The 22,166-nt window shown below is 45.6% G+C and overlaps 1 protein-coding gene across 1 annotated transcript in view; it reads left to right on the top strand.

Annotated features, from left to right (window-relative positions):
• Nucleotides 1-22,166, top strand: part of LOC6591219 (Down syndrome cell adhesion molecule-like protein Dscam2) — a 61,182-nt gene that overhangs the window by 4,183 nt on the left and 34,833 nt on the right. Inside the window, exons 3-6 of the mRNA XM_026986799.1 lie at nt 8,351-8,695; nt 13,928-14,086; nt 15,572-15,721; nt 20,129-20,255. Of these exons, the coding sequence (XP_026842600.1) occupies nt 8,351-8,695; nt 13,928-14,086; nt 15,572-15,721; nt 20,129-20,255 (781 nt within the window). The remainder of the gene's footprint in view (nt 1-8,350; nt 8,696-13,927; nt 14,087-15,571; nt 15,722-20,128; nt 20,256-22,166) is intronic.

Raw genomic sequence — 22,166 nt, 5'->3', positions numbered from 1 at the left:
CTGCTTTGTTGTTGCTGCTTGTGGATTTTCCCGAGCATTTTCATGAATTTTTAATTACGTTTACTTAACATTTACATAGTCTTTTCCATTTCGTCTCCATTGGAGCGGCCCTTTGGGACACATGCAGTATTTACCCGCTTCTCTCTGTGGATTGTATCTTGTGCATGTGGTTTGTGCCGGCGGGCAGATAAACTACAGCGGTTCATTGCCTCATTCATGCCCGGGAAATCATGCTGCGACGGAACCACGGGGCGGTAGGTAGAAGGTAAAGGGGGGAGGGGGCCATGAGTGGGCCAGTCATGAGGCTGGGTGCAAGGCAAGATGTGTGCCGTTACCCATGGAAACCACAATTATCCCAGATATAACATAACCCTCCTCTGAATGGATTTATCTTCAACTGAAAATACCATTCGTTCTTCGGAACAAGTCTGCCCTTTGTATGAACAATTAGAGATTAAAGAAGAATAAATACAATAACATAAATATGAGTAACCGATCACTTTGAAATTATTCATTCCTTTTGGTATTTCCTCAAAGGTTTTCATTGTTCAGTTCTATGTTTACCCCATTTTTTGTATGGAAACCAAATGAGAAGGCCTTACATACATACATATAAGGGTTATCAGAGGCACCAATTTAGGGGCTTGTGCCTTATACAGAGAGCACTTTGAGCAATGCCGTAGGCGCCCCCATAAATGAATTATAAATTCCATATTCATGAAATCATTTCAAATTTGCATCAAATGTAAAGCACTCAGCATTTACATCGAACCACGTGACGTATGCGTGATTTTATGCTAAAATATCAACAAATCAATGCTCAAAATAAGGCAAATAAAATACCTTAAATTTATAAATTAAATAAATGACTTTATGTCTTGTGGTGTTTAAGTAAAAAAAAAAAAATACATAAAGATACAGATATTTTTTAACGTTCATTGCGTGACTTGGGATGCGTTCGGAATACCAAAGCAAGGCAACAGAAATTGAAATGGAGGTAAAGAGAGCTTTCGGCCCAAAGTGAAGCCTTGATTGCAGGAGATTCAGTACTTATAAATTATACGCTACATAATGAAGAACGATTTTATGGAAATTATGCAAAAGCTCAGGCAACGAGATATCTGTAAGATACAAAAGCTTTTGAGGCCTCCGCCGGCCTGGTCTTACGTCTTGATTGTGCCGGGTCATCATTCAATTGAAATTGATTAAAAACAATTTTGCGCCAATTTTTATTGCTTTTATTATTATTATTGTATGAATTATTATGATGCGAGCATGTCCATGGGTATTTATTTATTGAATGAGTACGAGTACGAGTTCGAGTACGAGTGTGTATGTTCCGGCATAGTATACTCTAATAAATACGCGTACACTCGTGTGTAATTCCTGTAAAGACCTAAACATTAAATAAGATTTATTATTGTTTGGGAAAGCTGAAATGTTATGTTTGTGCCTTTGTTTTTGTGCCGTCTGTCGTCTGCTGCTGCAGTGGCAGTTCCAACGCATTTAATTTGCGATTTCATTCAATTCAATTGAAATTCAAGCAGCGCGAACATACACACACACGGGAAACATTGTAATGGAGATCAAAGCAGAAAGAAAGAAAGTTCGACGAATGGATACCCTTGCAGGTCATAACCATGGCAGAAATAAGATAAAGTCTGCTATATGGTACATACGATATATATTGTGTAAGATGGTAACAACAACAACAAGAAAAGGCCCCTAACAACATCAGTGAGTCGCGTTATGCACACGCAATGTATGTTGTTTTTTCAATTCATGGCTGAAATTGGGAGTAAGGACGGGCTCCACCGCGCATAAAGTCTCTGGGCAAGAAAAAAGGCCCTCTTGAAGGGTACAATAGAAAAGATAGACAGGAAACAAACAATTGAAGTCCGTGTGTGCGAATCCAATGGAATAGATGGGACTGATGGATTTTTGTGATAGTAAAAGCTCTATTGCCAGCAAAAAGCTTTTGGTTCTGCCTCGGCTGCTACGAAAGATTCCACTGCTCAGCTGCATCTTTGGATTGGACTGCATGCCGCACTGATAAGAGCAGAGATCTCTTAGAGGGTAGGCCATGCCACTTATCAACTGGGTCACTTCACGCTCCATGTTATCGTTGGCATCTCTCCTTCAGAGATTAAGAAATGGAAGAGCACTCGTAAACATGACAGAGATCACTGGGGAGAGATCACTGAACCAGACCCCATCCCCATTCCAGGGAGAAGACTATTTCCGTTTCGAAGAGAAGGGGACTGGAAGAAAGGAGCCGAAATCAGATGATGGAATGGAGAAGAGGCATGCGTATAATTACAAATGATTGATGTGCCCCAGTCGTCCCCCCTCTGGACACTTTCTAGCCCCACTCTGCCTCCTCCTTCTACATCTTCTGCTCCTCCTGCTCCCATGTGTTATGATACCTCGACGATTGAGGCACATCACACACGCAGCAACACAGACAGACCTGAAGGAGGGGGCCAGACAGGCACAAGAAAAGCCGCAGCTGTGGATGGTTCAATAGAATTTTGCTCCCCTCCATCTAATGGGCTCTCTCTGAGCGTATTATTATTAGTTGTACACGAATGCCTCTTCAGATCCAGGGATAGACGTAGAATACTCCCCTGACGTCATCATGCAGTCGCAATTTTCTATTTTATGAGCCACTGCAGCCTACTTTTCCATTTCCCATTTACAATTTACAATACTCGCAAGTTCAAAAGTTGTTTGTCAACTTCTATGGCCTATGCTGTGCGTCTGGATTGGATAATTGTGTAAATAATTGCCATATAATGAAGCTGAAAATTGGCAACATACCAGTGTCGTGGCATGCAGCAGCTCTCGAAAAGAAACGCTGTAATCTACTTCAAAAGAATCGAGCGCTGCGCTCTCTTTTTCTCTAAGTTCTTTACAAATCCACACGAAAGACATGACAGCCCCAAGAGGCACCACTAAAAGCATTTGTCATGCATTCGGTGGCTCATTAAGTGCTTATGGAAGAAACAGAACTCGGAAATATCTGTGAACATATATGTATATAGAAAGTATTATGTTAACTCAAAATATTTTACGAGCTGGCTGCAAGTCTCTAAACTTGTGGGATTTTTTTTGGTGAAAAGAAACTTAAGTGGGTGCAACATTTAGTAGCTAAAACACACTCATTTTCATGGACTCGAAATAACGGCAACGTTGCTTTCCACCCTCCGTGAACCCTTCGCAATCACTCCTCACTCTCTCTGCCACCTCTCTCTCACTCTCTCTCTCTCTCTTTGTCTCTGCCTCGTTTTCGTCACCCTCCTTAGAGCAGAGAAGGAAAACTTGTGAAAAATGAAAAATGTTTTGTTCACTAAAGATTTGCTCCACATCTTGGGGTTATGCACTTTTTGATTTAAAAGACAGCCAGAGAGAAGGAGTGAGAGTACACCCTATACCCTATACTGTAATAACTAAAAGCACGCTGTCGACGGGCACGAATCTCCTCTCTGCTGCCCTCTCTGCCTCTCTCTTTGCCTCTGTGTGTCCCTCATCACTCTGGGTGTAAAAATATTATTATACTTACTAATGTCTCTGCCTGCGCTCGGAAAACGGATTTGGAGCGAGCAGGGCGCTGTTGCCGCATTTCACTCCCAGCCAGAGTCCCTGGAACGCAAGGGACTCCCTTGATGCTCGCAATGCGACGGGCAAGGGATGGATGGATGGATGGATGGTTTTTGTGGCACGGTTGTTTCTACCGTTTCGTGCTAGATATTAAGTGCCAGAGCTTGACCTTTTCTTCAAATTGTTGTGATTTCAGGTTAATTTTTGCTGTGGCTCATTTATAAATACATATATCCACATTTTAATGAAAATATATGTGCCGTTAAATTGAAAACTCTTTTATCTTTCAAATACAAGACAGAGAAATCTCGAAAATCAGTCCGATTTGGTGGAAGAGTTGGCGGGAAGAGGGGCAAATGATTAACATCGTTTTGGCGCCCCCTAAAAATGGAATCAAGCCATCATAATAATTTGTAAAATATGTTGATTATTGCCTCACCCATCTACCAATTCTTGTCGTTTCTCCTCCATTCCTCGAGCCGAACTCGAACCGAACCCCAATTCCAGAATGAGGCGACACTTATCAGGCAGAGACATCATCTACGACAAGGTATGGATGTGTACGTCCAGGCACGTTGTCTCCTCTGCACTCCTCTTCTCTCCACACCATCTCCCTCCCCATCAGTACCTTTATGCTTTTTTTTCCTGCCTGAGTCACGTTTCGTTTTTTTCGGGGGCTGCCAACTTGTCCATCGTGCTTGTATCATTTGCATCTCCACAATCTGCAGGCTACAACAAAAACAACAACTCAAAGTTCCATTGTGGAACTACGAGTAAATGTACAATACTTACATATACGAGTATGTAGGTATTTTTTAAACAAGTATTTTTTACGTCTGGCTTAAATAATGCGCCGGCGACGGCGACGCTGGCGGTGGCGGTGACGACGTCAACTCGATTTAATATGCAAAGCGCGTATGCTTGTTTTGATCTTCCTCATCCTCGTTCTTCCTTCTTGTGTCTTCTCCTTTTTCTTTGTCTCCCACTGTCGCTGTCGTGGCCCGGGCTCCTTGGATCGCTCTCTCACAAATGCATTTCCTTGCATGACGGAGATTGTGCACGTGTTGTCGCTGTGTGCTCGCCCGTCTTTCGCTCTTCTTCTTCCTCCTTCCTCTGCTTTTTCCAGCCTCACTGTCGTTGTACAACGCTTTCAATTATACAACAAATCCACCCTCAAGTCTCTCGTTTTTTCTCCTCCTGTCACCCACATTTGAGTCCACGCCTCTCTCTCCGTGAGGCTCTGGAAAGAGCAGGTCAGGCACAGTGGAATGGAAAGCTTAGAATATGCTTTATCTCTCGCTGCTCTACATTCTGTTGTCGTATTTGCAGAGTGTCTCCCACTGTCTGTCAAATCATCATCACCATCGCGTCAGCAGCTACTCCCCCCTCTGAACCCCACGTGGTCCGTGCTGCTCCACTTTTGTCTCCTGCCTTTCTATGTATCTCTCTTTCTCCCTCACGTGTTGTCTCTGGCTGCGGTTTGTTGCGGTTGTTCTGCCTGTTGTTGTCACCTTCTGTCAGCAACGTGGCAGCTCCCTCTGACATCTTGTGTCCACGCAGAGGTGGACAGGTTGCGTTGCGTGGTGTCTGCCGCTCCACCGACTTGCAGCTTGCGGTAATTGAGTGTCTGGACTGTTAGCGGAGTGCGTGGGCAGGGCGACTGCAATTATCTGTGACACGCATTACCTAATTATTCGTTGCACCCGGTGCTTGTGGTTGGCATAGAGGAGCGAGATATAGCTATGTGGTATTTACAACGCTCAGTCGATCAACAGAAAATCATTCTCAACGGATAGGTATTGCACACAATTTGAGAGGACGTTTCGGGGTATGTAGCGGGTCTCGAATTGTCCATATATCGACAATAACATTCTAACTTGCTTTTTCATTTAGCCCAGTAATTGGCCATATTTCGTGGACTTAACTGTGTGTGGGTAAACGCCACACGATTCGCATGAATGAGTGTGGGTACCGTACCGCTGACATTGAGATACCTGTTCTCCGTCCGCCGGCTCTCTCGAACAGCTGTCGGACTGGTTTCTTTCTGAGCCTCAGGGCAGATGTTTCTTCCACTGGAATGAAATTCTATCGAAATGGTTGAGATTCATTGCATGCAATACCACACACCAAAATGTTCTCTTCCTACTATACTATGTATATGGAATGGGATTGTTTGGGGATTGGCTGGACATCCCCATATGGTCGGTTGTCGTCGTCGTGCGTGTGTTTATATTCCGACCTCGATGACAAGAGTGCGTGATGGGAGGCGTTCTGTTGGGTGGGGCCCTATCATTCGTGTGTATGCCTGTTGAACTCTTATTCCCTTTGTTTTTGTTTGGACGGAAGTTATTAATTTCCAATTTCCCTCTTCATGAGGTGCTAAGGGTTTGTAATACAAATACATACGTCTGGAAATGGGTTAATTAATGGAACGGAAGCAGGTCGAGAGAAGAGATGGAACATTGTGTTCGATCGTGAACCGTAAACCCCTTCGGTGGGTGTCGTGTCGCATTATTTCCAATTCCAAGTTCAATATTTGTTTACTTTTCTTGAGCTTTCGACGTCGTAATTTGACACCTCTGGAATCGCGTGTTACTTCATTTCTTCGTCCCCCTTTTGTTTTTGTTTCTAGTATTAGTCATTCCCCTGACAAAGCTTATTCTACTGCTCTCTCTCACTCTTCTGTGGCTTTGCCAGTTTTTTTATTTGCTCCTCGTTCTGGCTACTGTGTGTTGCCCCAAGACAAGTGTTAAACATTTGAGAGCCACCCGACTTGAGGCTGAGTCACTCCCAGATCCGCAGGCTTTTTTTATGAAGTGCATAATGTGACCTTAGTTGGAATCAACAATCATCATCATCATCGTCTTGTGCAAATTGCCTGCATAAGTGAAAAATTACGCGATAAATTCAGAAAACATAGTTTTGAGTGCTTCACTAAGCCGCGCAGAGCAGAGCACTGCAGAGCGGAGAGCTTTTCTGTCTCCAAGTTTTGCTTTGCTTTTGCCTTTTGCTTCATTTAGCTTTGTTCACTGTTAAATGCCGGCTACTTGCTTGCCTCTTGAACCGGTTTCGTTCTGCGAATTTTGTTGTTGGTTTTAGGAAAGCTTCAAACTTTTGACATAAAAAAGCATAACAGAAAGCACCTGCTGCTATGGCACTGGGGGGAAGCTGCAGAAGACAAAAGGAAACGCAGAATAAACAGAAGAGGCAGGTGCAATCCGAAAATCTGGTTGAAATGAAAGACCAATTGGACAGCACGAACTCTTCAACAAGTGGAAGCAGAGACGAAGCAAAGCCAAGAAGAGAAGAAAAGGCAATAAATATATTCCAGAAAGAGCAAACAGCAAATAAATATATTACGACTTTACGGTGGTGGAGAGTGAAAGGGAATGCAATTTCGTTCAAATTGGAATGGAAACCAAGATGAAGAAAGAAGGAGCGATAACGGATGGTGAATCTTCACTTCCCCCCTCCCTAAATCCTTCTTCTCCTCTGCTTATCTCCCCCTCTGTCGATCGATCTGTCGATATGGTTGTAAGAACAGCTGCAAAATATTATTTTGAATTGCGTGTTTTACTGTTTCCGCACATTCGTTCTCTCCTTCCTTTCGCGCACATCTTTTTGCACGCCTGCTCGCTCCCTCGCTCCCGTATGGCAAGCACATGTTGAATCTAATGTGAGACTGTATGTGTGCGTGTGTATGCAGAGCCATTTAAAGTACAGTGGGTCTTAGAGTTCAAGAAAAACTGACCTTGGAGCTGGGACACTATTCATGTTCCGTATTAAATGTTTGAAAGGAGATTTTATGAAATTTAAATTACACTTCCTGCCATCCTCCAAACCACAAATTGACCAATTAATTTGGTAAACGACAACTCAACGCAACGAACGCCTCGAAGCGAAATTAGTTGGAATTTTTAATACGTGCGCCATGGAACACGCACCGCCCGAAAAAGTCAACGAATTGATTAGTTTTCATTTCAGTCTATAAAATTTCATGGGCCAGGAATGGGGGCGGGATCCAATAGCTGGAATTTGTGGAATTAGAGGAATATTTAATCTTCTTCGGACAGTACTGTTCGAATGATTGCCCATTAAGCTGGGAAGGGATGTCTTTTGCTGTAAGACCATGCCGGCAACAAATTCTCTTTGGTGAATAGTTTTCATAAGCCTGAAATATCTCTAGAGCCGACAAATTTCAGACTCACGCCTCAAGAATTGCATCGAAATTTTGAATGGGGAAATGGGGGGAATGGGGGACTGGCACAAAGGATAGACAGATGCGGGACACGGCAGTGCATAAAATTGAATATGAAATCGGTTGGCAGTGCAACAGTGACAGCAGGAACAGCAGGGACACCAGAGAAGGGGCAGAGAGTGGTCTGAAAAAGTGTCAACGAACGATTTTCGCCTGGTGCCTGCCTGGGCCTTTTGTCTGCCAGCACAAGTTGTTTCTGGCCTGTAAAAGTAAAAAATAAAATAAAAGAGCTTTTGTTGTCCGCACTCGGTTCCCGCTCGGGGGAGTCGCTGATCCGTGGCACTCAATTGTCAAACAGCAAAGGTGGAAACAATAGACAAACTGTTGACATGGACATGGCTATGAATACAGAGAGACCCTGCAGAGAGTACTCGTGCTTCTCCCTTCAATGCACTTCCGTTGCGGAAGTTCTATGCTATGCTACTATTCTGCTTGTATTTCTAGTGACTCCAACTAATTTGTGTTGTTTCTCTCTCTCTTTACTCACCACAGCTTGTGGCAGTCAGACTTTGGCTGCCAATCCACCAGATGCCGACCAGAAGGGACCCGTCTTCCTCAAAGAGCCCACCAACCGCATTGACTTCTCCAACTCCACCGGCGCCGAGATCGAGTGCAAGGCCAGCGGCAACCCCATGCCCGAGATTATCTGGATACGCAGCGATGGCACTGCCGTGGGCGATGTTCCCGGTCTGCGCCAGATCTCATCCGACGGCAAGCTGGTCTTTCCGCCCTTCCGTGCTGAGGACTACCGCCAGGAGGTGCACGCCCAGGTCTACGCCTGCCTGGCCCGCAATCAGTTCGGATCCATTATATCGCGGGATGTCCATGTGCGAGCCGGTAAGTTGAGCGGATTCTTGCTTAAGCGGAGGGCAGTGCAAGGGGGGAACAGTCGGATGTTGGTCGGGATTAATTTCCAGAGGAAGAGATCCGGCAGAGGCTGAAAATTTATACAAAATATAACAGATACACTCAGAGAAAAATGACATGGTAAAAATAAACACACGAATGTTAAAAATAAATCTTCGGTGAAAGGAAATAGAATCCAGTTTGATTTAAAGATAAACGTCGTTAAAAGTATTTAAATTTCGACCCATACTTAAATATATTAAATTTTTACGAAATATATTTAATTTAAATATGACATATGTACATATATTTAAATTAAAATTTAGTTTCTTGGCAGATCTATATTTTCAATCTGATTAAATATAATCTTAAAGTGTAAAATATCTGCGCTTTTTTCTCTGGGTGTTAAAGTTAAAAGTGTAACATTTTTAGATATTTATTTCAAGAAAACCCAACTCTGAAACTTGCACTTCCCTCGGCTTAACATTTCTACTCAAATTTTCAGCTAAATCCCATCTATGCGATGATCGATCAACGTTGGCCTTCGTTTCATTCCGCTTTGACTTCCCGCCACCTCTCGACGTTGGGATGTTTTTCTTCCACTGTTTGCAGTTATCGGCTATTAAAGACGAATTTTCCACGCGCTTTCATTTTCACGCACACACACACGCGCGTATACTTTTCTTTACTGAGTTTTCGCAATGCTCATTGGAATTTAATGCAAGTTGGCATTTTCACTTTAATCGGTTTGCCGTTTCGCTTCATCTCTCTTCCTGTCTTTCTGTCAGTCAGGCAGCCGCCACTCGAAGTGTTTTGTTGGCAACTGTACTTACCATTTGACAGCTCAGCTCCCTCTCTTCAAGTCATCGCCTGGTGATGCAATTGTCACTTGCCGACCCACAGCTCCGGCTGTGTGTGTGGGATCGAGTGGTGGTTTATCGAGTTATAGGGCCAGACGGACACGTCCCTTGGCTCTATGGCTACTTCCGCTGCCATGGAGCTGGGCGTAAATGGGCCAGACTTGATTATATTTTAGCTAATTATGCTGGAATCATGCTGCAGAGGAGCATAGCCGTCGCTTACACATCGCTCCATCGGCTGACGTGTTCCCTGGCAATTAGCCAGCCAGCACACCTGAACGGACGGAACGGAACTCCCTTGGCGACCTCTCTCGCCTGACATCATTATTGTCGTTTGCTTTCGCTTGCTATTAACCAGGGGAATTTATCATTTTATGCTTATGTTATGTGTGAATAGAGCGGACATGGAGCGGAGGAAAACCGTGTAGAGAGCCAGCCCTGTGCTTGTTGGCCAGAATGAAATATGGCTTCGCCCAGTAGCCAGTGTGAAGGCTGGCACACAGAAAACTTTGCTTAATTGAAATTAACTTGGCCTGTCGGGCGGCTTAAGAGTGATTATGATAGTTTCGGGGTTTTCATTTAATGAGTTTCCAACCAAGAAAAACCACAAAAATAACAGGCAATCAAGCCAAACCACTTCCAGGAATAGGGTGCCTAAACTTTGTCAAGGTTAAGTCCGTCCAGGGCTTAGATTGAGACCGTGGGACTCCGAGAGCATACACTTATTCATCGTGATTGCACCTACTCCTTTCGTCCTTTCGTCCAATGCAGTGGTTGCCCAGTACTACGAGGCGGATGTGAACAAGGAGCATGTGATCAGGGGAAATGCGGCGGTTATCAAGTGCCTGATACCCTCGTTCGTGGCCGATTTTGTTGAGGTGGTGTCCTGGCATGCCGACGAGGAGGAGAGCTACTTTCCCGGCACAGAATACGGTGCGGGATACGAATTGGGATTATTCCCCTAGCGATAGAATAGTTTTTGGTCTACTAAAAGCATGATTTGGTTCCTGTCATACCATTTCCATTTCCATTTCACACATCACTCTCATCCTTTTATTATGTATACCGAACATCCAACTTTATTTTCATTTCTTGTATATGTTTAGTCGTTTCGCAACACTACGAAGAGGATATACACAAGGCGTTTGTCATACGCGGCAATTCCGCTATCTTGAAATGTGATATACCATCGTTTGTGGCCGATTTTGTGAATGTTATATCCTGGCACAGCGACCAGCAAGAGAATTTCTATCCCGACACTGAATATGGTGTGTTAAAAATCGATCGCTTCTCTCTATGTGTGTGTGTCGCAAAACAGCACTATTTTAACTATTGTACAACACTTCAGAGAAACAACACTCCACCTCACATCTGTACAGAGCTTCTGTACAGTTAACCAACACTAATAATGACTGTAACACTGTACAAACAAAAATACACCCAAATTACAATTTACTCAAACTCCAGCTGTAACTCAATTAATCAACACTGGTTAGGAAACAGAGTGCAATAAACTCCTTCGCCTTCGCTCCTTGGACCTTCCTTTGTGTTTTGCTTTCAGTTTCACTTTCACGTTCAGTTTTCTTTTGGATTTCTGTATAAATACATTTTTTCGGTTGTTTATTTATGTGTCGGTTCTGTGTGCTGTTGTTTTAGTCGTTGCCCAACACTATGACACCGATGTAAATAAGGCCTACGTAATACGCGGCAATGCGGCGGTTCTCAAATGCGAGATCCCCTCATTTGTGGCTGATTTTGTGAGCGTTGTGTCCTGGCACACCGACCAAAACGAGGACTTCTCGCCAGGCCAAGAATATGGTTTGTCTATGCATTGAATCTTGGCTCTAGCCTTAGCTCTAGCTTTAGTGAGGTTATGTGTACAAAAAGTTGGAAAACTACCCATCCATTTCCCTTATTCATCTTTTAAGTTTACATTGTTTGCATTTTCTATCTTTATCTGTTTTTGTATCTGTGGCAAGAGTGCCCCTGCGTGCCGATGAGCCATGTTATCAGAACTACGTATTATTAACCTTTTTGGCCGGCGGATGGATGGCGGGAGAAACTTTCCCACTGAGTGCGCTTTAGGGACTATTAAATGCACTTCACTGATGTGGCTCTCTGGCTGCACATTTTCACACGCCTCGCTACACGCAAGGTGTCTGGCTCTGGCTCTGCTCTGGCAGTGTCTTTCTCTAGTATTTTCATTATAAAATGTTCTGTAATCTGTAAACTTTCCTCCCACGCACCTCCTCCAGTTGTGCAACAGTTTTACGAGTCGGAGGTCAACAACGAGTATGTCATACGGGGCAATGCGGCGGTGTTGAAGTGTTCCATTCCATCGTTTGTGGCGGACTTTGTCCAGGTCGTATCCTGGCAGGACGAGGAGGGCCAGCTGTATGGCACGCTCGGCGAACAACAGGGAGCTGGTACATACTAGACATATTGCATTCTTGGGCGACAAACACTTTAAAACCATAGAAGATTCTCCACTTCCAACTCCCCTCCCCATTATTCCTTTCATTTCCATTAAAATTTCATTTAATTCTCCATCCTCTCTCAGTCGTGAATCAGTATTACGAGGCCGAGGTCGTGTCCGAATATGTGATCAGAGGCAATACGGCGGTATTGAAGTGCACGATACCCAGCTTCGTGGCCGATTTCCTGCACGTGGAGGCCTGGGTGGCCAGCGATGGCACAGAGTACGCACCGCAAGAGGATTTCGGTACAGTCCTCAGAACTCTCCTCCTCCGATCTACGTTGATGTTACGAGTAGCTTTAAGAAGGATTCCATATCCCCATGCCATCCCGATCTCCCATCTATGCCTCCTCCTATGCCTATGATTTGGCTTTGATTTCATTTCCATGTAAATTCTATCGAATCGCAGTTGTAAATCAGTACTACGGCGCCGACATTCTAATGGAATATGTCATACGGGGCAATGCGGCGGTGCTCAAGTGTTCCATTCCATCGTTTGTGGCCGATTTTGTGCGCGTGGAGTCGTGGATCGATGAGGCGGGCACCGAGCTAAGGCACTCTGATAATTATGGTATTTACTTGCTAAACAGAAGGAATCTGCAATAGTTGAAGGGGTTCCAACTGCCACCCTTGCACTCTTCCACTCCCACATTTCTATCCTATCCAGAATTTACACTTTCTTTTATGATTTTGATACACTTTTTGCAGTTGTGAATCAGTTCTATGAGGCCGAAATAATGACCGAATATGTCATAAGGGGCAATGCGGCTGTTCTTAAGTGTTCCATACCATCGTTTGTGGCTGATTTTGTACGCGTGGAGTCCTGGATCGATGACGAGGGCAATGTCTTGTCCTTCTCGGACAACTATGGTGCGATCTGGTGCTCCCTAGACTTTTAGACTTAGGATTATTCTAGAATCCCTCAGCATTCCTCACCTCATTTTCCAGCCCCTATTTATTATTTTGCATTGTTTCTTTCGATTTGAAGTCGTTTCACAGTTCTACATAACCGAGGCAGAGAATGAGTATGTGATCAGGGGCAATGCGGCGGTCGTCAAATGCAAGATTCCCTCCTTTGTGGCCGACTTCGTGCAGGTCGAGGCCTGGGTGGACGATGGTGGCATCGAACTGTGGCGCGACAATGCCACCAGCGTCTATGGTACGAAGTGCAATCCGAAAACAATAAAAACCCTTTCTGTATAAGGCCTCCTGTACAGAGCTCCCAGCTCTGTGAATCTCCCATCCATTCTATTATCCTTTACCTTGATCTTTTATGTTATTTCTTTGGCCTAGTTGTGATCCAAACGTACGAATCGGAGGCTGACAATGAGTATGTGATCAGGGGCAATTCGGTGGTGATGAAGTGCGAGATACCCTCGTATGTGGCGGACTTTGTGTTTGTCGATCACTGGCTGGACTCGGAGGGTCGCAATTACTATCCCAATAATGCAGACGAGACGGGTACTTGGACCAATATCTATCATTGCTCTAGAGTGTAGAGCCCCCCTTTTGCCCACAAGATCCTTTCAATTCCTTTCGATTTCAGTTTGATTTTCCCCTTGATTTCCCTCTCAGTTGTCCATCAGTTTTACCAGACCCGCGTCATCGATGAGTTTGTGCTGCGCGGAAACGCTGCCACCCTCAAATGCCTGGTGCCCTCGTTTGTGGCCGATTTCATCGACGTGGAAGGCTGGATCGATGAGGAGGGTGTCGAGATACAGCGGCCCCTGCCAACCGATTCTACGGGTAACCATTGGAGAACCTTTGCGCGCCTCTGTTCGGCTTAAGAGTAGTCATTCCTTCTCCATTTAACATTCTCCATTCTCCATGATCCAATCTCCGTTCCTGATTCCATTTCAATCCCTGATTTCGTATCGCTTTTTCCAGTGGTTAAACAGTTCTTTGAGTCGCAGGTGTACGACGAGTACGTGATCAAGGGCAATGCGGCCATATTCAAGTGCCAGACGCCCTCCTTTGTGGCGGATCATATTGAGATTACCGATTGGATCGATACCGAGGGCGAGGTCTACACCAAAAACATCACGGGTAGGCGCCGCAGCGAGTTGTCTTTCGAGCCGCATGAAGGGGTTTTCTTTCACACACACACACACACGCTCATTACTTCCTTATGATTTCCATCCTATGCGTACGAATACCACCCTCAACGATCCAACTCTCCCCCGAACTTTGCAGTGGTGCCACAGTCCTACACCGTCAATGTCATGGACGAGTCCATTCTGCGCGGCAATAGCGCCATAATGAAGTGCCACATACCCAGCTTCGTGGCCGATTTCATAGTCGTCGATTCGTGGGTGGAGGACGAGGAGCGTGATATATATCCGCAAGAAGATATCACAGCCAGCGGTAATGTTTGTCAGATAATCTCGGATTAAGAAGAGAGCTAGCTCTCCCTCCTCTCCTCTCCACTACACTCCACTCCACTCCGCCCTCCTGCCATTCGAATCGGCTCGTGCTCAAGATCTCTGGGATATCCCGCTGCCTAGGCTTTCACTTCTGCCTTTCGTTCTTTCTGTTCTTTCTAAACTTTCTTTACTCTCTTTTCTGTTTATCCCCCACATCCCACCAAGTTTTATTTTGATCCCGTTCCCGCCAATATCCATGAGTCGCTCCCGACTTGCCCCATCCCGAACCCCTTCATGTAGTTGAAAGTAGCGTTGTTTTGTAGTCCAGTGTAAATACATACAAAAATGCTAATAAATATTAAAACTGATCGATCTAACAATCTGTACATTTCTCACACAAAAATCAGTATATACATACACCTATATACATATCTGTGTATAAATATACACAACATCATGTGCAATCCGCATACCATATAAAGTTATTGGCATTTTTGTGGTGGTGCATGCTACACGTAGTAGTTAAGACTGTAAGATTGCAGTGTGGGGAATTTGTGGCTTTTCCATTAAAAGAAAATAAATATTTCAATCGTAATTCGAAACAATCTTTTAGCCGTACTTTTCGGTTTGTTTATGCCACAAATTCCCGGCATTGTTTTGCTTTGGTGCATTGTACAGCTAGTCTATAAGCAAGGAATTCTATTCAAACACACAAACAAATAATAAATCAAAGTCTGACCACAGTCTCTCATTCTTCTGAACGAGTTCTTTTGCTTGAATCAAAGTTTGAATACGATTCTTTTGATGGGAATCGGGACTGAAGAGAGCTCTAAATTTGTATAGTTTTTAAACCCAATCTCCTGCAGTCCCGAGACCCCAACTAAATGAAAGTCACATTGCATGAACACAACGATTAGCAATGCCAAAAGACTTGCACAAATTAAGAACAAATTAAAGTAACGCAAAAACACGAGGAATGAATATTTATAAAGCATGCATGTGGCTTTCTTGTTGAATAAATTCAATTAAGTTCCCAGCATCTTAATTGAGTTTCTTCCGCTGTAAAAGTAGATTGCTTTCGTTAGCCAGTCTCTTTGACAGTCATCCACTAACATTTCCATTCCATCTACCCATCTCTATCTCTCTCACTGAATTCCACCCCGATCAGATGGCAAATATCTGGTACTGCCCTCTGGAGAACTGCATATCCGCGAAGTGGGACCCGAGGATGGCTACAAGAGCTACCAGTGCCGCACCAAGCATCGTCTGACTGGAGAGACACGACTGAGTGCCACCAAGGGTCGCCTGGTCATCACAGGTAAGTCGCTCCTGTGCGCCAATTTTATTCAATTTCTTTGCTTAAGAGTGAAAAGCTTCAGTTATCTGTAATCGATCATGTTCAATTATCATTCATATGATAACCGTAATCAATAAAATGAGACAAACTTAGCGTCTGGAAGAGTAGATCACTTCCCCGTACTAGGATTTCAACTTCAAGTGTGCGTGTCGCTATATCTGCAGGAAAATCAACTCTATCGACACGATTTCAAAAATCCTGTGGAAGGTCGGTTCAAATCGGTTTTTTAGTTATTGCAAATTATTGCGGTATATAGCAAATTCTAAGTGTGAGGAAGTGATCTTCATACTCATCCAGTCCTACAACTTTATTTTTGTCTCGCAGAAAGTAAAAATGACCATTAATGATAAATCGATACTTATCGATAGCTTCAAAAAGTCAATTTTATATGAATTAAAAAAATGAAATTTCTAATTTCTAGAACTGTAATTCTAATTATAAAAGTTGAAAGTTAAAATTAGTAAGTTAAGTTTTATAGATAATAATCAAAATTAAAACTTTTCACAACTAATAACTGATATCGAAATCGAAATTAAGAATTCGATTACTATCAAATTACAAAGTTCTATGTCTATGATAACTGAAGTTTTTCGTGTCGCACAAGTAAACTTTATAGAATAATATTTAACGTAATTATTCCAAAGTCGGTCTGCACTTTGTGGATTTTTAATAGATTTTTGTCAAATATATTCCATAAAGATTACTTCCTGCAAAAACAAAACCAGAAATTGAATATCCTGTCAATTAAGGTTTGTTTGTACAACATTTATTTGGAATGCGCTAAATGCTTACTGAACACAGATTTGATTATTTCTAAATTCTTTCCAAAGCTAAAAAGTATTCCAAACATTTGTTAAGCTTAAAGCCAAGAAGAAATCGAGAAGTAAGCACGGATTCTTCTTGGTACTGTTTCGGAATTAAAGAGGATATAATGTCTATCGTTTCATAGCTACAATCTGAGTATATGATATGTATACACTATATAGCACTATATCCTCTGTGATTTCTTTAGATATTAATTTTTAATAAACAACAAGTCTTGGAAGCCAATGAAATGCAATCAAAACGATTTTTCGCTTAAAATCTCTTTCTTTGCACATAAAAAGTTCTCTCTCTCTCTTTCTCTCTTTGAACATTTGAATGTAAAAATGTATAATTTGAAAAGTTAAAAGATAATTGGTCCAGTTTTGACCTCGGCAAAGACTTGTTGTTGCTCGTAGCCTAAGTCCAAATTGAAAACTGCCTGAATGTTGGGATAGGGTACTCGACAACGATGCGATAAGAGGCTTGAAACAAAGCCCAGTTTTGATTAGTGCTAGGGTTGGTCCGCTCCAGAGTAATCCCAGTCTAAGCCCGAGTCAAAGTCCTTGCCAAAAGGCAACCTTCAATTCGTATTCTCCATTCAAACTGCGCCCAAGGTAAGTGCCACTCTTTCAGCTGCAGCTCTATTGATCTATCGATCTATCGATTTTCTTGGATTTTTAATTCTGATTCTGATCTCGATTCATTCACAGAACCAGTTGGCAGGGTTTCGCCCAAGTTTCCCAATACTCTGACCAGCAGCAGCTTCACGGGAGATGCTGGCAGCAATCAGACCCTGCTCTGTCCCGCCCAGGCCTATCCAGCTCCGTTCTTTAGGTGAATGTCACGTCCCGTCCCACCCAACTTTGGCCGGTTTCCAGTTAAAGATCCCTTCCCTATTTGATGAGCCCTATATTCGTTATGTTCTTTCGTTGAAGAACCGATCGCCAGTGTCGGTCCCAGACTTCTCTCGGGCAACGACATCAAGGTGGTTCAGTTTGCCGCTGGACATGCCCTGACCCTGCTCTGTCCAGCCCAGTCCTATCCAGTGCCAGTGTTTAGGTAAGACCTCCTATCCCAACTGAAGGTGCCATTCACTTGGAGAATCCTCTGAGAATTCCTATACGATCTGCATCCTTCTTCGCAGAGCCCGTCGGCAGTGTGGGGCCTCGCCTCACTAGCGGCGATGAGTCGCGCATTCTCCGCGTTCATCGGACGGCAGGCGCGACCCTGCTCTGCCCCGCCCAGGCCTATCCGGTGCCCTTCTTTAGGTAAATCCCCCGAACCCAACATCCGGGCAGTCCAGAGATAGACAATCCCACTGACTTTCCATGCATTCCTTCCCCAATCAAGAGCCTGTTGGCAGTGTGAGCCCCAAGGTGACGGCTGGCGATGATGCCATAAGGATACCCAAGGTCTCAGCGGGTCACAGTGCCACGCTTATGTGCCCCGCCCAGGCCTATCCGGTTCCCTTCTTTAGGTAAATCCCCCCAAACCCAACATTCGAGGCACTAGGCATCCCAGCCAGGACTCCATTTAACTCCAATCTTCGAATATTTAGAGCCCGTTGGCAGCGTCAGTCCCCAGTTGAGCGGCAATGGGAATCAGGAGCACATAACACTCCTTCGTGTCCCAATGACGGGGAGCGTCACACTCTTGTGCCCGGCACAGGCCTATCCAGTGCCATTTTTTAGGTAATACAAGTACAGTCCCCCCTCCCAACAGCAGGCAGGGCAGCCAGCACTTTCTCATAGATACTACTACCTTTTCAAGAACCCGTTGGCAGCGTTGGTCCCAGGTTAACCTCCGGCGATGATTCGCGTACGGTGAGGGTTGCCCGAGAGGCGAGTGTCACCCTTATGTGTCCAGCTCAGGCCTATCCCGTGCCTGTCTATAGGTAATCCCATAATTCCCAACTCAGGCAGTGCTACCCTTTCCCTGGTTCCTGTTTTCCAGAGCCCGTGGGCAGTGTCAGTCCCAAGATCAATTCAGGCGAAGACTACAATCATGTAAAAGGGAAAAGCAGCCAAGACTCGAGTCTACTCTGCCCGGCACAGGGCTATCCAAAGCCCTTCTATAGGTAAGGCAGTTTTCAAAGAGAACCCACCCATGGGACACCCTCTTCTTCTCTCTTGCAGAGCCCATTGGCAGTGTCAGTCCCAAGATCACCAATGCCGATGATCTGAAGCATGTGAAGGTCAGAAGTTCGTTTAGCCTAAGTCTCCTGTGTCCTGGCCAGGCCTATCCGCAGCCGCTCTATAGGTAAACCCCCACCCCAGCCCAACATTCGCCAGGAGTTTTCTGTTGATTTCTGTTGCGGGAGGAAGAGTCTCTCTTGAGCGTTTCGAAACCCCCTTTCCAGAGCCCGTTGGCAGTGTGGCACCCAAGCTGAACTTTCTCGAGCGCTTCCGAATGATGCAGGTCCAAAGCGGCAGCAGTTTCAACATTCAGTGTCCCGTGCAGTCGTACCCCATGCCAGTATTCAAGTAAGAAACTCTCCTTTGGTGAATTTTAGAGCCCGTGGCCAGTGTCCGGCCCAAGGTGAATGCCCAGAACAAGCATCAGTTCCTAGACGTGGAGCTGTCGAGCGGCTATGCCATGCTCTGCCTGGCACAGTCGTATCCTATGCCCGTCTTCAGGTGGGTTTTCGGTTTCTCTTCGGAGGAATGCATCCTATCCTTCCTTGTGTGTCTTTGTTTGCAGAGCCTGTTGGCTCGGTTAAGCCAAAAATAAACATTCAGGACAAGCTCCAGACACGCGAAATGGCCCAAGGAGTCGGCCTGGCCCTGCTCTGCCCGGCCCAGTCATATCCGATGCCCGCCCACAGGTGCGCGACTTTACAATTTTCCAATTTACGGGGTGCACTATGTGATTATTCTATTAGTGCCCCTTCCCCAGTTCAGGCAGTTCTGATTGGAGCTCTCTTTCTTTGACTTACCTTCCTCGGGGGTTCGGTTCTCTTTCCAGAGCCCATTGGCAGTGTTCCGCCCAAAGTCAGCATTGACGACGAGGTGGCCAATGCCCGGGGATATGTGGGCAAGAGTCTGAGCCTCAAGTGTCCAGCCCAGTCGTATCCGATACCCGTCTACAGGTCGGTTTTCCTCAATCATCCCAGCATTTGGGCAGTTTTCGTAGTCGCTAGATTGTCCAGCATTGATCCTATCATTGCTCTCCCTAGAGCCAGTGGCCTCTGTGCCCCCGAAAATGAATCTGCTCGAGAGGGTACGTACCATGGAAGTGCCCCTTGGCGGGGTGTATGCCATGCAGTGCCCCGGACAGGCCTTTCCCGTGCCCATCAATAGGTAATGCTCTCCACATTCAGGCGGCTCTCTCCCTCTCCTTTACCCTTGCAGAACCCATAGGCTCTGTGCCGCCCAGGATCAACAACATCAACGACAAGTTCCAGTTAATGCAAGTCCGATTGGGAGGAGACTTTGCCATGCAGTGCCCCGGCCAGGCCTTTCCCGTGCCGATTGTTAGGTGATTGTCGTGTTGCTCTATTCCAGCATTTAAGGCCTCCTTTTTAAAAGTAGAACCTCCCACAAGATGACGTATGTCTCCCCCCAGAACCCATTGGATCTGTTCCGCCCAAGATCACGAGTCTGCACGACAAGTTCCAGGTGCTGCAGGTGAAATCGGCCGAGGACTACTCCATGCAATGTCCTGGCCAGGCCTATCCTGTGCCGATAGTTAGGTTAGTCCAACGAATCCAGTCGAATCCCTTGACCAACATTCAGTTATGATTTGACCTGTCATAATATTCCCAATTCCATTCCTAAAACCAGAACCCGTGGGCTCTGTGGCGCCCAAAGTGGACACTCGCGATGAGTTCACGTTTGCCAGGACTCGTTTGGGGGCCTCCAAGGCACTCATATGCCCAGCCCAGTCGTTTCCCATGCCGGCATTTAGGTAATCCCAACATTTAGGTTCAATTTTGTTCCCTTCTAAAGACCGAACCCTCCTCTACCTTTCTGTAGAGCCCGTCGGGAGTGTGGCCCCCAAGGTGGACATCAAAGATGAGATCAACTATGCCCGTGTGGCACTGGATCATAGCCTGGCCATTGTTTGTCCCGCGCAGTCCTACCCAGTCCCTGCCTTTCGGTGAGTGTCCCTCCCAACATTTTGGTAGCTTAAGGACTTTAGGACAAAGTCTAGGACTAAGAGAAGAGACTTTTTTTTTAATCTTTGCAGAGCCCGTGGGCAGTGTGGCTCCCAAGGTGGATGCAAATGATCGCATCAAATGGGTCGATAAGCCTCGTGGCAGCTCCCTCAGCCTGCTCTGTCCGGCCCAGTCCTACCCAGTGCCTGCTCAGAGGCAAGCTCTGAGATCCTTCTCCCTCTCAGGCAGTTTTCAATTGGTAGTTGCCTCAGAATACCTCTGAATGGAAATGGGCTCTCTGCAGAGCCCGTGGGCAGTGTAGCCCCCAAGGTGGATGTCAAGGACCGCATCACGTGGCTGGACAAGCCCCAGAGCCAGGCCCTGAGCCTACTCTGTCCAGCGCAGTCGTATCCCGTGCCTTCCAATAGGTAGGGCCGCCTCCACTCTCAGGCAGTTTTCGACCTTCCGTGCATCCTCTACCCCAATCACCAAAATCTTTTGCAGAACCCATTGGCTCTGTGGCCCCAATGGTGGACATGCATGACAAGATGGATTTCACCATCAGACACTCGAATCAGTCTTTGAATTTGTTCTGCAAGGCGCAGGGCTATCCAAAGCCAGCATTTAGGTGAATCCATTGTTGTTTCGAGTTCCATCCACCAGAACAGGCAGCCTGTTTTCCCAGGGATACTTAGATATGTAAAATCTCTCTCTCTCTCTCTATCTGTTGCAGAGCCCGTGGGGAGTGTGGCGCCCAAAGTAGAGATCAAAGATAAAGTGGGCATTTTTTGGGCCAATTCGAATCGATCGTTGGCCCTGTTGTGTCCAGCACAATCGTATCCCATGCCAGCATATAGGTAAATCGCCGTTCAGGCAGGACTGAGATCCAAGTGCAACCCTTCTTTTAGAACCCATTGGAATTGTGGCTCCCAGGGTGAATCGTAAGGACGAGTTCAATCATGACCGGATCAAGATAGCCCTGACCATAGCCATCCAGTGTCCAGCGCAGTCGTATCCAGTGCCTGCCTATAGGTAAAGTCGAGTGCCCTAGAGGTGGTTCCCATCTGCATCTTGAGGCTTCGCTCAGTAGGATACCATTCTCTTTGCAGAGCCCGTGGGCAGTGTGGCCCCCAAGGTCAACAAGAACGACGAGTTCAGTCACGATCGCATTGCTGTCCATGGGATTGTGGCTCTCCGCTGTCCGGCCCAGTCCTTTCCCGTGCCCTTCTATAGGTGGGTCATTGTCGAGCTACCCATCCCAGTCCCTTCCAAATTGTCTGGCAGTTGTTGTCCCTCCCCCTCCGAGTGGGCTGATCTTCGAAGTCTCGAATCTTTGCAGAGCCCGTGGGCAGCGTGGCACCGCGTGTCAATAAGAAGGATGGCTTTAGCCACGACAGCATCAGGCTCTCACGGACAATAGCCATCTTCTGTCCCGCCCAGGCCTACCCTGTGCCCTTCTACAGGTGAGCGGCAGCTGGAGGCTTGTCCAAAGTTTTCCAATTAAGA

Source organism: Drosophila persimilis, unplaced genomic scaffold (assembly GCF_003286085.1).
Source record: "Drosophila persimilis strain 14011-0111.01,24,50 unplaced genomic scaffold, DperRS2 tig00000002-arrow-pilon, whole genome shotgun sequence".
NCBI lineage: Eukaryota > Metazoa > Arthropoda > Insecta > Diptera > Drosophilidae > Drosophila > Drosophila persimilis.
Note: the sequence above shows the minus strand (reverse complement) of the source record. Positions and strands in the feature narration are given on the sequence as shown.